General features: G+C 46.7%; 1 protein-coding gene across 1 annotated transcript in view; it reads right to left on the minus strand.

Moving 5' to 3' along the window:
- The window catches only part of LOC144172492 (uncharacterized), a 33,518-nt gene that overhangs the window by 13,915 nt on the left and 4,155 nt on the right, over positions 1 to 15,448 (minus strand). Inside the window, exons 2-5 of the mRNA XM_077701186.1 lie at positions 12,309 to 12,386; positions 10,029 to 10,167; positions 5,684 to 5,816; positions 2,364 to 2,420 (exon numbers count right to left, since the gene is read on the minus strand). Of these exons, the coding sequence (XP_077557312.1) occupies positions 2,364 to 2,420; positions 5,684 to 5,816; positions 10,029 to 10,167; positions 12,309 to 12,386 (407 nt within the window). The remainder of the gene's footprint in view (positions 1 to 2,363; positions 2,421 to 5,683; positions 5,817 to 10,028; positions 10,168 to 12,308; positions 12,387 to 15,448) is intronic.

Consider the following 15,448-nt stretch of genomic DNA (forward strand, 5'->3'; position numbering starts at 1 on the left):
TTGTGAAGAGTACATACCCCACTTTGCAGACCAAACGAAGGGGGAGATGGGTTTCAATGGGCTTTCAATGCAAAGTAGGTTAGCTGGTTGGCTGTATCGCACTGGACAACCTCCTTTTGCAGTGTTGTCACCATGGCAACAAGTTAAGCATTTTTTTTACTTAAATTTGAACATTTTTGGCTTTTTTTTATGTTTTATCATTGTGCCTGGCACAGCAACTTAGTACCCATACGTGCAGGTGTTCATGGCCAAAAGTTACCATACCACAAGGATGAAAATGAGCTACTTTGAAGCTTCGTAGAGTATTCTGCATAACTCCCAACTTCAATGCAAGAGCATATTTTTTTACTACTTTTGACATTCAAGGCATCCAATATTTCTTGCAGCTAAGCCAGTATGCCCTAAGCAATGGTATCAATAATTTCACTAAAAAATCACTGTTAAATGCTGCAACAGTAACGTACATTTTTAATGCAGAGAACATATTTTTATTCCTATATTACTAACTCAAACCTGTTTGCATGAAAATTACAAGTGCACGGGAAACGTTGCGCAAGAAAGGCGATATGGCTCGCGCGCATTGCAGCGCACGCTTACCGCGACATATCGAACTTTGATTATACCTGATATGGCTGGTCAGGTCGCTTTTAAGATTAAATCTAACGTCGCAGGCATTAATTACAACTACTGGCGTTCAATCGTAACCGGTTGCCCAGTCATGTGCTGCTCCAATGCGCGTCGGCAATGCCGTGCGCGCCGCAGCGTTTGACGCGTCGACCGTTTCTTTCTCAAGGCTAGCGAGCCCACAGTCAAAACACAGCAATAACTAAGCGTGTAAACATCGCAAACCCGACTAAAAGTTCACTTCACGAACCGCTATCGCAAGCACGCACACCGCGTCACCCTCCGGGGTCTGGCGACGGTCACGCGCACCACGAAGCGTTCGATGACCTCCTCCTTTCGAGCCACACAACTTCCCGTAATCTGGCTCGTTATCTCCGGCATTCCCACCGCGATAACGTCCGTGTTGAATACCATAGATTGAACAGAAACTCAGCCGAGCGAAGCGGCGAAAATGAACTCGAACCGCTCGCTACGCAGCTCAGGCGGCCGCCATCTTGCGTTGCGCCCGTGACATCCAATCAGGAGGGTCGTTGTTCTGCGCCCCGACCGGAGGACTAATAGCGCTTCAGCATCTATTTCTAGCTTCGTTTGTGCGTCGTTTCTTTTCTGCCGTTTGTGCGTTTGTGAATGAACGAAGATAAAAGAGACGAGCGGAACCGGAAAGACGATCGCTCGGCCGATCTAACCATATCAAAATGGCTGCGCCCGGTGGCACCGTTGCGGAGATAGAGCGCTCCGAAAATTGCCGTTTTTTCGCCCTTTTGTGCTGATAGTTTGTCACCGCACCTGACAAAAGTATTTTTTTATGCCACTTTGCGACGCTTTTCAGCCTAAAAACTTTGCAGACGCATAGAATAGGAAACATAGAAGCCGAATATGTGGGTTTCAAAAAAACGATGTTTTGGTCATTTTTCCGAAGTTGAAAGCCGCGTCCCCCCTTAATTGAACTCCTAAAACTGGCATGTAGGGCGGAAATTTGCCTTCAGTGGAAACATTAGCTAACCAAGAGACACGACTAGGGGTAGGGAAAGACCATTAGTATGATGAAAAGATGAGCAGAAAAATCTGGGGGGGGGGGGGGCAAAGAATTGGGTTTGGACATCGTAGGACAGGAGCGGACAGGTCAATGGGAGAGGCCATCATTCTGCAGTGGACATGGGCTGATGGTAATGATGATGAGGTGAAGACATTTTTTCTTCTTGGCAAAGATTAAAATTCTTCACACGCGTTTGTTTACCTTGCGACAAAAGGAGGAGGCCGCAATGCAAGCACCTCGCAACAACTTATTTGGGTGAAGTGAGAACTGTTGACTGACAAAAACTGTGCATCTTTCATCATCAAAATGCAACACATTACTCCAAAACAACTGCCACTTCCTGAACTGGCTAGTTTAGAAAGTCCTGGAGTCTGCATCAGCGGTAACAAACTTGCAGCACAGCGAAATCCTGCTGCAGAAAAGTTGCTGCTGGGTGTTGAATACACATATGGCACACGAATGCAGCAGGCAACATCACACAATGCAGCCAAAATCATTTTTAAAGGCATAGCACTTCTACATGCCCATAGTAGCGAAGAAAAATCCTTCCCATTACGACTGCAACAAACACACCCATTTGGCACTCAAAGGTTCTTTCTTCCACACCCTTCTGCGTGCAAAACCCACACAAAAAATATGCCCAAGCCAAGCGTCTTGCGTAATGCGCAAGAGAGCGAGAGGACGAATTAACAGGAGCACTCACAGCAGTTTCTTGTTCACCTCGAAGCTCTGGGATGCACGAGGCTTCCGTCTCGTCTTCCTGAAAAGCCGCCAAGACAATTGACGCGTCACAAACAACTCTTCCAAGGGGAGCACAAGAAAGTAAAGACTCTCAAATTAGGGGCCTCGTAGCACGCGTGTGAAGGGGATGCCGGCAAAGAGAGGAGGAAGAGAACCCTTCTCACTGTCTCTTCACCTCTGGTACCTCCCACCTGACTCATGGTTGCGAAGGAGTCGGTGTGGAGAAGTGGAGGAATATAAATTCCACGGTTCTTCCCTGATGTGATGCTATTAGAGAGGTTTAGTGCAGCGTATGCTGCTCTATGCAAAAAGTTGGAGTAGGCTATTACATTGTGTCATTCGCACTCCGCGTGCACCGTACGCAACGTTAGTTTTGCATTGAACGGCTGCAGGGCAAACGTACATTATTTCAGCAAAATAACATGTGTACGCCATGAAATTTGCGCATCCCTGGTTTTACAAATTTCAGCAAGTAGCACGACGGTCATCCCCAATTTCGCTTTTTGGTAAGCAGTAATTTGCGATTTACACAACGAGTTTCTTGCTCCTGCATTATTAGGGGGGCACATAGGTCTTTGATTAAAAACTTCATTTTTACAGTTGTGATGATGAAAATTGGGGGGCATATGTAGTTTTTCATTCTGACTGTAGATATAAAATCTGTTTTTGTGTAAAATGACCAAATGCAAATTTATTCAGATTTTTATAGTCAAACCCCGGGATAATGAAATCCCGCGGGTACGAAATTCCCGCGGCAACGAAATACTTTTGCATCCCCGGCGAACGTCCATAGACGTCCATGTATTTTATATCTCACGGCAACGAAACAATTTTGGAAACTGATCCCGCGTTAACGAAATTCGGTGCAAGTTCAGTCGGCATTTTATCTACCCATTGGAGGTTAACTGTGTTCAAAAAGTGCTCAAATGCATTTTTTTTTGTACTCAAAGGGCGTAAACTTCTGCCACAGCACGCTTGCATGGCCGCCGTCATATTTGTTTACAAAAGACCGTGCAGCCGGCGGCCGTGGTCCATAGCCGTGGAGGCAGCCTCGCAGCGGCACCACCGACACATGGTGACTCAAGTCGCGGCTTTGGCTTGGGCTACGCTAGCCCACTACCGCTAAACAGCGCGCATGCGTTTGTTGTTTGTGTGCGGCGATTGGCATGTTTGCTCTCAGTAAGATGCTTTCGCCAGCCCAAAAGTGGAGGTTTTTATCGCTACGAGATAATGCAGCCATCATTGCCCAAGTCAGTGGCCAAAGTGGAGGAAGGGAGTATAAAGGGAGGATAGCGCCGATGAGTTTGGAAACGCCTGCAGCTAGCTCAACCATTTTGAAAAGCAAGGATCTCACCAGTTCTCAACAGCGCACGTGCGCAAGACAAAACAGTGACGAATGTGGCCTTTCTGGACGTCAACAAAGCGGTGCTCACTTAGTTTTCTAAAATGTATTGGTGCAACGAGGTGCCACTCTGTCTAGCAAAGTTCGTAAACAGAAAAAGCTGGGCTTCGCTTGCATGATCGAACATAATCGGTGCCGAGGGCCAGGGCAAAAAATTTGCAGAGAAGGTGAACCCACGGAATGTTTTGGATGCGTTTGACACGATCTCGTTGTTCTTGGGCGCGGACGACGACTAGCAATGAACCACTTGTACAGTGAGAGCTGAACTGTGACGTTGGCTGCAAGGTAAGGCTCACGAAGTAATATAACCGACTTTAGAAAATACATTTTTGGTTTGTGGCCAATTTTCCGGTCGTTTCATTCTCGCGGCAACGAAATTCCCGCAAAAGCGAATTTTCTGGCTTTCCCCGGCGGTTTCATTATTGCGGGGTTCGACTGTATTTGGTTTTGTGACAGCTTTTGTAAAAAACTGCCGGAGGGATGCAGCTGGACAGGGTACCACTGAACTGTGCACAAATGAAGGAGTGCAATAAGACTAACGTCATCGTTCTGTCTGGTCTGTAGCAGAAGTTATAACCATTTGAAGTTTGGGCCTGGAAAGCAAAACCTGTTTTTTTTTCCCCACCTTCCAAGCCCAAACTTCAAACGGTTGTAACTCTACGCCTCTACGCTCCACCGTTCCTGCAGAGGTCCCCCTCCCAGATGCAGCATGATGCCAGGATACTGTGTTTGTGCTGCGGTTCGTGCGTGGTGGTCCCGGTCACAGTGGCGAAACTTCTCTTCTATATCCTCTTTATCTCTCTATTCTTCCTCTCTACTCTATTCCATTCTCCCTCACTATATTCCCACCCTCCCCCAGACTGGGGTTGAAGGCCGATGAACCACCTATTGGGTTCAATAATATCCCCAGTCCATTTCTTTTCATTTTTCCTCTATGACCGAATCATTCATTCACTCACACAACCCAGAATTGAGCGATCCGATGAGCGATTTGGTCCACGGTGAAAAGTAGTTTGTTGCTAGTTGCTCCACGTGGTTAGCGCTTTAAAGAAACTGCCCGAAAGTGCTTCCAATCTGCCGGCTTGTGCGTGCCAGTGATGACTGAAAATTCCGAGGAGCGCAACGAAGCCACCACCAGTGTCAGAATTTCCGGACACCATTGCCGGATCAACGGTTGGCGAGTTTGTGAGTGTGGATGATGGTGTCCCATCCCTGGGAGAGTTGCTACATTGCCAACAGCGTACTGAGCACAAGTGAAAGCGGGTGCAACGAGGAAAGCAACAACGATCCTTTGACCACAACCTCCGAAGTGATTGGTGCACTCGCGCTAGTCCGACACAGGTGCACTCGCACTAGTCTAACGCTTCTTTGCAAATGTGAAAGGTTGCGCCCTCAGCTGCCCACGCCCTTAAAAAATGCGGAGATGTGTGTACTGTCTCGGGGAGTGAGGTTGTTCTAGCAGAAGATTATTTTGTGCGAGAGTAAGGCAGTCTCACCAATAAAGTGTGTTTATAAATGCTATGTGCTTTCCCGACGTCCAGCTCCTTAGCTTGCTTACGTCCAATCATCCCCTATATCGAACTGACAGGTGTTTTTTTCGCGAGTTCGATATAACCGGGTTTGACTGTATCTGCGACAATTCTTTCAAATGAGCAAACCGAATGACACGGCCCCGTTTCCTGCGCCAAGTGTCCACTGAAGAGTCAGTCCGATCATTTGCTTCTTCGATGCGTGCAGTAATGCTAAAGAGTGGCCTGCTTTTACCTGTGCAGCGCCTGTACCCTACCCAACAGCCATGCTGTTCATTCACCTGTTCCGCCGTCCAACGCTGCCCCTGCGGGACCAAAACAGTAAACTCAGCCCGAGGGAAGGACACTCACCCAGGCTTGAGGGCCGTCCGGTCCTTGAGAGTGGGCAATGCATCCAGCAGGTGCTTCATGTCCAACGACTTGGGAACGGGGGCCTTCTTGCGACGCCGGCCCTTGCTCTTCACCACCTTGCCCGCTTCAAGCTCTGCACAGTGCAACATGGCACCGCCAACTTGGCATTCAAAAAATTCACAAACTTTTGGGGTTGCATGCACCAAAGCTACACCTTGGCTATGAGGTGTGCTGTAGTGGAAGGCTCCAGATTAATTTTGACCCCTGGGGATCTTTAATATGTGCCGAAATCTCAACACACAGGCATTTTTGCCTTTCGCCCTTATCGGAAAAGTAGCCATTGTGGCTGGGATCAAACCTGCGTCATTAAGGCACCGCAGCGCCACAACAAAGCAACTGAGCCATCACTTGTGTTACGTAGCGGCACGACGCCCTTGAACAGCAGGCTCCTTGTACAAAACTACACAGCAGCACAAAAATTGGAGCAACATCGAGCCTGTGCAATATTGCGGTATTCACAGCCGTGGCATGAGCCCTGCTACCTGTCTTCTTGATTTTGTGCTCCACAAAAGTGCAACCACAATTTCGGCTCTGATATCTAAAGAAAAAGGTTTCAAGCCAAGCGAATGTGCAAGCCCCTGCTGAAGATGTCTTTGCTAAACACTCATTGCAGGCGACAGGTCATCCTTTCATTAACAGTGTTCTCGCAGCACGAAGGTGTGAATTGCACGCACCAACATCAACAGACTCAAAGACAAACATTTAGTTTATGGTCCGCTATTGCTACCGCATGCGAACTCGATGCAAGATACAGGCTCACTGCACAAGCCCTGGCGGTCTGATCTCAAGGATGAGCCTTCCTGTTTAGGGTACAGTGTAACCAACACATAACAATAACGAACAGTCATCCAAGTCACTGTTCTAGACAATAAATGTAACGATCGTGTTAGGCAGAAAAAAAAATCCTTCGCTGAAGATTTGCAGCTGCACAGACTAAGCAGTGGGCACGTCTGCCGCCTCAGCACAACCCCCAGGAACGCCCTCCAGATGGGAGAAAAGCCTGTGCATCCCCCGTACCTCTGGCTGTTTTTTGTTTGCAATAACTGGCAGGTTTCGCACCACTGAAACCCAACGTTTTAATTTTGGTGATTATCAGCAGCTTAGAATAATCCCATTCATCCAACTATGGTGATGGTGTGCCGAGGTTTGTTTTCGTCCAGAAGGCACCGCCCCTCTTAGCTCCTGGGCCAGCTGGCACGAGGAACAGTCGCAACGTTTCTTGACTGGCTATGCCAGGTAGAAGGAAGCAGTGGTCAACATTTTCTCACAGCTGGACATATAAAAGGTCCCCCACAAATAACGAGCATGGTCACACAATGGTGCAACTTCTCTCAAATTTAAAAAACGTACCACGAGCATATCTGCCTATGACACCACACCACATATGTTGCATTTGACTCCAAACCATGGAGTCAAAGTCTGCTGATGCTGTCAGGCTGATTTGTTAGAACCAGTAATTAGAAAAATCAGAATTTTAGCGGTGTGTCATCATTCAAAAATTTCAAATACTGAAGTGAATAACACAATATCCAGTTCAGCTTCAAATCGAACAGGACTATTAAAAATTTTCAAACAAATTTTTGCAGTATTTCAAAGTTCGACAACACAAAGGGACACCGTCTCAATAAAATCTGGAAGCGTAAAATTGTGCTTAGATGAAAACAAGAAATGCTCAACTATAACACATATAAATGTATTCTTTGCAAAGAGTTAGAACAAGTTCTTCACTGGATATATCGTACTCTGAGTGCGTACGATCGACCAATGAAAATTGCTACTGGTGTTGCGCTTTCCCGCAATGCTCCAATGACGTGTGGCTAAACAGCAAGAGAAACGTGCTTTTGGAAAGTGCCTCATATCTCGTTGGCATTGGGCGGACTCAGCCTTCATGCTTCTATTTGCAGATGCATCATGATAACTGGACCCGCTCAAGCTATTCCCATCTAGATAAGAAAGATAAGAAGAAAGATAAGAAAGATAAGACTAGATAAGAAAGACGAGCTACATACTGTAACAGTTCCCAAGTATCCGATTTTCTAAACAAATGATGCCCAAAGATGATTTTTTGTAAATCTGTAATGTTCCTTTTGTTTCTACACAGGATATCAGAAAAATGAAGTTGTCAAGCTCCCCGCTCCTAGACACTGAAAAAAGGCTTTCTTGACAAGAGAGCACTGACACTGCCCCCGTGGCGAAGCAGGCTTGGGGACATTGTTTATTGCTGTGATCGCACACGCTGCCACTTCTGCCCTCAAATCTTTTTAAACATTTATAGCAGGCATGAAATGCCCTTTTGGTGTGCGCGTGTAGGAACATTCCCAGCGCAAATGCTTTAAAAAAAATTTCATGCGTTGCAAGTACTGAGAATAGGACACACGAGCAAGTGCAAAGCGGGGATATACAACCACGCCATGAGGGCATGCTGGTGAGACATGCTACTCCTTTTAACTTTGTTGATGATTCATAAATTACATGGGGCAACTTTCACCTCATAGGGTGACCTCAACCTCAAGTGTATCAGTACTAGTGGAGTAAGAGCATGCATTATGACAAACTGCAAATAATACTTTTCTCTTTAAAGGGGCCATGCAGACAAAACACAAGTTTGGTTCATTCGAAAGAGTGCCTCGTTGGAATCATACTGACACCACTTTTAAAGGAGCACTTCGCTCAAATAAGCTATATAATTAGGAAAAAAGGGAATGGCCATGCAACCCGACAGCTCATTTCCTGCAACAGAACCTATGATGTCACATCCCCAGCTGTGCGATTGGCTGAGGCCTGCAAAAGAAAACGCAAATTAGGCAGGGCTTACAAGCTTGCCAAAGCCGCCATTTGCGCTTAAATGTAATGCATATTCATCTTACAGCAGCAACACAAAGAAAAAGTTACGAAAGCACACGTATACATAGCATTACTGATGCGCACTCCTGTTGGTACTGGGCGCACTATGCTCTTTTTAGCTGCACAGCAGTCCGCTGCTTTGGAGTTGTCTCACGTGACACTGGCCGATTTTCGTAAGCGACATTATCTGACGTGACCCTGTTTTTCGAACATACCCCACGTTTCATGAAGCGATTAGTTTCTACCGTAACAAAAACAAGCCAGGAGCAAATACAGTCAAAACAAAGCAATGGCAGACAACATCCGTGGCTGGCTATGGTAGCACCATCTGGAATGACTGACTGTAAGCAAGTCTGCAGAGCCTAATGACTGGAAGTTCGTTTGAATACCCGCCCTCATGACATCATGGCAGACGTCATGAAAACACACGATTTGGAAGGAGAATCAAAATTTTAACCTACATTGATGAATTTCTCAGTGAATAAAGCATCGTTCGTGGCCGGACAAGCTTTGGGGGCACTTATAAAACACGAAATCTTTTGAATACAACAAACTTGTATTTTGTCTGCATGACCCCTTTAAAACAACATAAATGGCAGTTCCATGAACTTTCATGTCACCTCTAGGGGAAAAAACTCGAGGTATGGGGGAATGCAGCACACGAAAACTTAGCCTGATTTTTAAAATCCTGCCAGCATGCCTTTGTGGTATCGTCCCCACTATGTACTTGCTTGCAGGCGCCTTTCCTGGTACTAATCAACGCACATATTTGTGTTTCAAAAGACATTTGCATTGCAAATGTCCCCATACCCATGCACAAGAATGCAGGGTCTGCGAAGGACACTTCATACTAATGCGAACATATAAAAATAGTTGAGACCAAAATTGGAACACGTGTGGGATAAAAAAAACCTGCACGGTCGGCAAATTAGCTTCTCAAGTGCCGCGGTGACTATTCTGTCTTGTCACGAAAGCTTTATCTCAGTGTCTGCGAGAATGAAGCTAGTAAAGTTCATCGGTTTGCCTACGCCTTAAAAAAAAAAAAAAAAAAAAAGGAACAGGACAGGTTTAAAAAACATAAACTTTGCACATCACTTGATCAGAAAAACCGGGGATTCGGGGACTATGTCAGTACCCAGATAGGATAGTCAGCACAGTGCACCAGGCACAAGTGCACTAAATTTCCAGGTGTCGTACACCCTCTCATGCCTGTACCAGCAAAACAACGCTGCCCCATTTCCTTGCACAGAGCTCATTCGAACAACCCTGGCTAGTGGCAGAGGCGACGGCGCCCAGTTTGGGGATGCCTTCCCGAAAGTAACAGCAGGCAGCCTGCCGAAACAGCGACAGACAATGGGAGTAGTGGTGTCTGGCTTAAATTCTACTGAGAGTAAACCCACAGCACTTGGCGTGCATTGTACAACATTGTGCAAGCGAATACTTTTGAGCAGGGCATGGTGGCGTATCTGCCGCTTCTCCTTCTTGGTCATCGTCTCCCCAGCAGCAGCCTTGGGGGCCATCTTCTCCGCTGCAGCGCCAAGCAGTTTGGACAGGTCAGCAGCCGCCTCGTCTCCCATCACCTGCGGGGCATTACGCCAACATGGCGATGTCAATGAGTCAACCATTAGGGGCCACACTTGCAGTGGCATTTTTTTAACCCCACCTCCACCCCACAAGCAAAGCCTCACTGTCATGCTTGAAACAACAACAATTACAACAAAAAAACAGTACAGTGGTGCCTCGAGAACAAGGCTCCCCCCTTACTGCTAGCGTACAAAATGTACAGCATTTTGTGCTCCATGCCATTCTTTGAGATAGCACCTTTACATTTACCGGGAAGAAATATACATTTATTTGGCTGACGATTACGATACTCCCTCTTGCAAAATGTGTGTGCAGGGCAAACTGCCGTCTCACGGGTAATGGCATGCACCTGCTGCGTCTCACGAAGTGATCGCCACATCAGCAAACGCACGAAGGTGCGCAACATAATCTGGCGTTGTCTCAGAGCATGTTGCCACATGGACCATGTCTCGTGCCTTTTGCCATACTTTCCTCCTCCGCTTTCCTGCTCACTCTATCTTCGGTGGCCTCTACGTTTGCTCGGTTATTTCATCGGTGGTCACCGCCAAAAAGAATGTCTCGCACTGTCTCAGCATACCGACCTCCCGCTAAGACTTTTGCCACACCTAGCTACTCCCCTTTCCTGCTCATTGAATCAAGTCTGGCTTCGGTGTCCCCTTTGTCCGGTTGGTTACGACGTGGGACGGCGGTGCCGTGAAACCGCAGGAGCGGGCGCTTAAGTGCTGCACACTAAACAAGTTTTCAAACACTCCTGGCTACTTTAGGTGTGCCCATAGTCGCAACAATGTCCAGTCTAAGAACTGCTAGCATAAGTGGTTAGGGATCTACCCTTTCATCTATTTCACCTGCGTCTCCCGATTGGAGCCAAACATTTTCCTGCACCCACGCAAGGAAGCCCCCGTGAAAGGTTCTGCTCCCAACAAGGGTGAGCAGGAGGAAGGACCCTTTGAGGACAGCGTTGCCAGCGTAAGCGGCAGTGATGTGATTGATTGATTGTAAGCGTTTAACGAGCCGATGCAACGCAGGCGATGAGGCGCGCCGTAGTGGAGGGCTCCGGATCAATTTTGACCACCTGGGGATCCTTAACGTGCGCCGAAATCTCGTACACACGGGCGTTTTTGCTTTTCACCTCCATCAGAAAAGTGGCCGCCGCCGCCACCGTAAGCGGCAGTGGCTTTTCTACCTAGCATTGGAGAATGTAACCACCACACATGGGACCACTGAAAGCGAGGCCCTGTCAATGCTCGTTGTGCCTAGCCACTTCGAGCTTGGCAATGTGGAGTTGTGTGAAAATGACTTCCTTCTTGACCCGTGTTTCCTGCATGCCTTTAGGGACATGTGGAAGAGACGCAACAGGGCACCAAGGTGCGAATACTGAATGCTACCTTCCAGTTGTAAACACTGTCTAATTGTGTACAATTGGTAGGCCATGTCCCAAAGCTTCTTTTTTTCCCCTTCTGGCTTTTTTAACAATACAAGCGCATTAGAAAGTGCCTTTTCCCTCCCACCATCCTCCCTATGATATCGTAGGATCAGCTGTGATGATACACTAGCTAGTTTACAGGGCCAATCAACGAATGGCTAGGATATCACTGGTGCATGAACAAACAGTCGACACTGGCAGCGAAATGGGTGCAAATGAATATTTTTGAGGATGAGGAAGCGGTGAAGCCCATCGCAAACCGGCGTGACATCATTACGGTAGTTCGTGAAGTGGGTGCGAACAGCAGAAGTCACTAAGGCAAAACCATTTTTTTTTTTGTTCCCACCTTTCAAGCCGAAACTTCAAACAGTCATGACTTCTGCTACAGACCAGATAGAACGGTACTGTTAGTCTCATTGCACTCCTTCATTTGTGCAGTTCACTGGTACTTTGTCCAGCTGTGTCCCTCCAGCAGTTTTTTTACAAAGGGTGTCAAAAAATCAGATATAAAAATCCAAATAATTTTGAATACAGTCGTCTTACACACAAAAAAAATTTATATCTACAGTCAGAATGTAAAACTACTTATGTCCTCCAATTTGTATCACCATAACTGTAAAAATAAACTTTTTGATCAAAGACCCATGTGCCCCTTTAAATGGCTCGATGTACCATGACACTACAGCAGGTGGCAATGCATGCAGTACACCCTACCATGGGTTGGGCACCAGTGGCCTTGGCCGCTTCCGCATCTCGCCGCCCCTTGGCGTGCTTCAGTTTGACCCGGCCCATCTGCGCAGAGAGGTTGAAAGAAGATGGAGACTCTGCTGCAACATCACCAACGGAACAAAGTGCAACTGAGAAGGCACGCAAAATTGCTCACATTCGTCAAAATATGGTCTACGGGGCAGAAGCGCTGATTAGAGCAAAAAACAGCCCTTCCCTGACCGCGTGCTACCGCTTGTTGTGCCAGGACGCTGGCCGACAGTGGTCCCAGGCGAACTTGGTGAAACCGTATCAGACGCACTGAGGGCTATGCCCCAAAAGTCAGAAAAGCATCACACCATCCCCTTCACTTTTTTTTTTTTTTTCAAATTTATCCAAAGACCAACTCATCCTATTAAGAGGACGAAAAAAGAAAGCTCTTCCTGCACACCAATATGGGAAAAATAACGCCTTACACATTGGAAATGCCTGGCAAAAAATTACTTATTTCAAGTACCGCCGACGGGCGGGGGCATCACACAGAGGCAAGCAGAAAGGGCAGCCGTGAGCATTTGAAAAATACAAAGATGCCATAATACATTCCATATGAATGAAACTTACACGTATGACTAAATTAATGCATGCAAAATCCACACACCATATTAAAATATCAGTTAGGTAACAAAAAAAGACAAAAGCAATTATAATATTAGCGTTAACAAAAAAAAGGGCAAGCAATTAACAGTCAAACAAGTTGGCTAATATTTCTTTAGTTGGCATTACATGTTGAGCTAACAGTGCAGCTGTATAATGCCCATAAACACTGCTCTATAATACATACCTATATATAAACCTGCCTCCTTAACAGTGCGGCAAGGTGTACGGTGGCTGCCTTCGCATACACCAAAAACATCAGAAGAAATAACAAAGAAAAGATGCTTCAATTAAAAAGCAAATGTTAACTTCCACCTTAACAAATACAAGCTGGTTTGTCCACTCCACTTGCCCCCCTCCCCCCTCTTTTATTGCAGCTTTCAGCTTCCTGTCTGGGGTTGAAACCCTGGAATTTTTCCCAAGCTTCGGGCATCTGCAGCCACCACGGTGGGCTAGTATTTCTCAGATGGAGCGGAAAATGAGAAGGTCCGTGCGAAGCGATTTTGGCGCAGGTTAAAGATCCTCGGGTGGTCTAGGTTTATCTGCAGTCCTCCACTAAAGCGCGACACAATCCTTAGCTGTAGCTCCAGCACATAAAACCTCATTTCTTACAGGCCTCAGCCCTACTACAATCCAAGTTGAGCTGAGCACAGCATTACTCAGTAGCGATTCAGGAACAAACTGTAGGTTAGCCGAGAAAAGGAACAATGTGACAAATCAGTTTAGGGGAAAACGCTGGGGTCGCGCGAGGCGCCAAAAAATGCAATCTTTGTTGTCCCTAAACAGTGGTGCCATGAAGATGCCGAACTAAGCGTAAAATTTCAACCGTTCAACAGAACGTAAAATGGACAAGGAGGGACTCAGTTGCAGAGGGGCCACAAATGAAAAAATGATGCACCATGAATACTCACAATAGTCACATCGGTTTGCTACAGCAACAGCGAGCATGATGGAAAGAAATGTAGCTTCAAGTTTAAAGGAGCCATGAAGAGAAAACACAAGTTTGGTTCATTCAAAAGATTGTCTCGTTAGAATCATACTGACACCACTTTTAACGTAAACTTCGCTCAAATAAGCTACATAATTAGGAAAAACGGGAATGGTCATGCAACCCACCAGCTCATTTCCCGCAACAGAACCTGTGATGCCACATGAGCTAAGCTCTGCGATTGGCAGAGGCTGGCAGAAGCAGACGCAAATTAGGTAGAGCTTACAAACTAGACGAACGAGCGATTTGTGCTTAAATTTAGGGCACATTCTTTACAAAGCAATAAGAATGATGGGACAAACAGTGGAAGTTACGAAAGCACATGTAAACATAGAAGTACTGATGCGTTCTGCTGTTCGTACTGCGCACAGCATGCTTTGGTTTAGCTGCACAGCACTACGGGGCTTGGGGTTGTCTCAGACGACACTGGCCGATTGACGCAAGCAACGGTGTCTTACGTGACCCCATTTGTCGAGCGAGCACTGTTTCAGGGAACGAATATTTTCTCCCAGAACAAAAACAAGCCAGGTTTAAATGCGGGCAAAAACAAACCAAACGCTTGCCACGGTATGGTGGCGCCATCTAGGTTACGGAACGTAAAGAAACGCGGGAAAAAACCAACACCGCTGTACAGGGTGGAGACAACCTTTGAACGGTCCCGTGCCGCCGCAGTTGGGCCAACGGGCTCAACGCGTTATTCTTTTCGTTTCCCACGAGACCTAGCAACGCGAAACAGACAATATGATTCAAACTTCTTCAGTAAACCGCGTTGCGGCGATAATTTTAGCGCGGTTTTGACACAATGACTTGCTTCGGCGGCGAGCGAGCAACCGAACATGGCGGCGCCAGCGTTACGTGTCTCTACCCTGTACGGCGGATGCGTGAATGAAGGTACTCTAGGCTGCAGAGCGGTCGGTTCCTGTGATGTCACTTGGGACCACGAAAACGCACGATTGAGCGGGAAAATCAAAATTTTAACCTAAATCGTTTAATTTCTCAGTGAATAAAGCACCGTTTGTATCCGGACAAGCGCTGGGGGCACTATAAAACACGAAATCTTTCGAATAAAACCAACTTGCATTTTCTCTTCATGGCTCCTTTAAGTCATGAGGTGTTGTGAGCCAAGGTCGATGCACTGACACATGCTTGGAGCATGGCGCTTCTTATGTGCACGCATGGGCGTCCGGAAGGGGGGGCAAGGGGGGGCAACTGCCCCCCCTTGGAAATTCGGATATTTTTATGCACTACAAAAAAGCTGCACATGTAGCTTGGTTGGCCCATAATTAAAATAACTTTGCCCTGAAGGACGGAAAAGAGAGAGAACGACATCGACATTCTCTCCTTTGTCCCGTCCTTTAGCCCAAAGTCTTTAATTATGTACTACGTGAACCAACTAGCGCAACAATCCACGCTACTAAAATGATTAGCACACTCAAGTCCTGCGTATCCGTATGGAACGCCTTTCAGGACTGCGGTCAACATTTCACTTTAGACACTGACTAACATT

Source organism: Haemaphysalis longicornis, unplaced genomic scaffold (genome assembly GCF_048455015.1).
Source record: "Haemaphysalis longicornis isolate Haplotype H1 unplaced genomic scaffold, Haemaphysalis longicornis Haplotype H1 scaffold_229, whole genome shotgun sequence".
Taxonomy (NCBI): Eukaryota; Metazoa; Arthropoda; class Arachnida; order Ixodida; family Ixodidae; genus Haemaphysalis; species Haemaphysalis longicornis.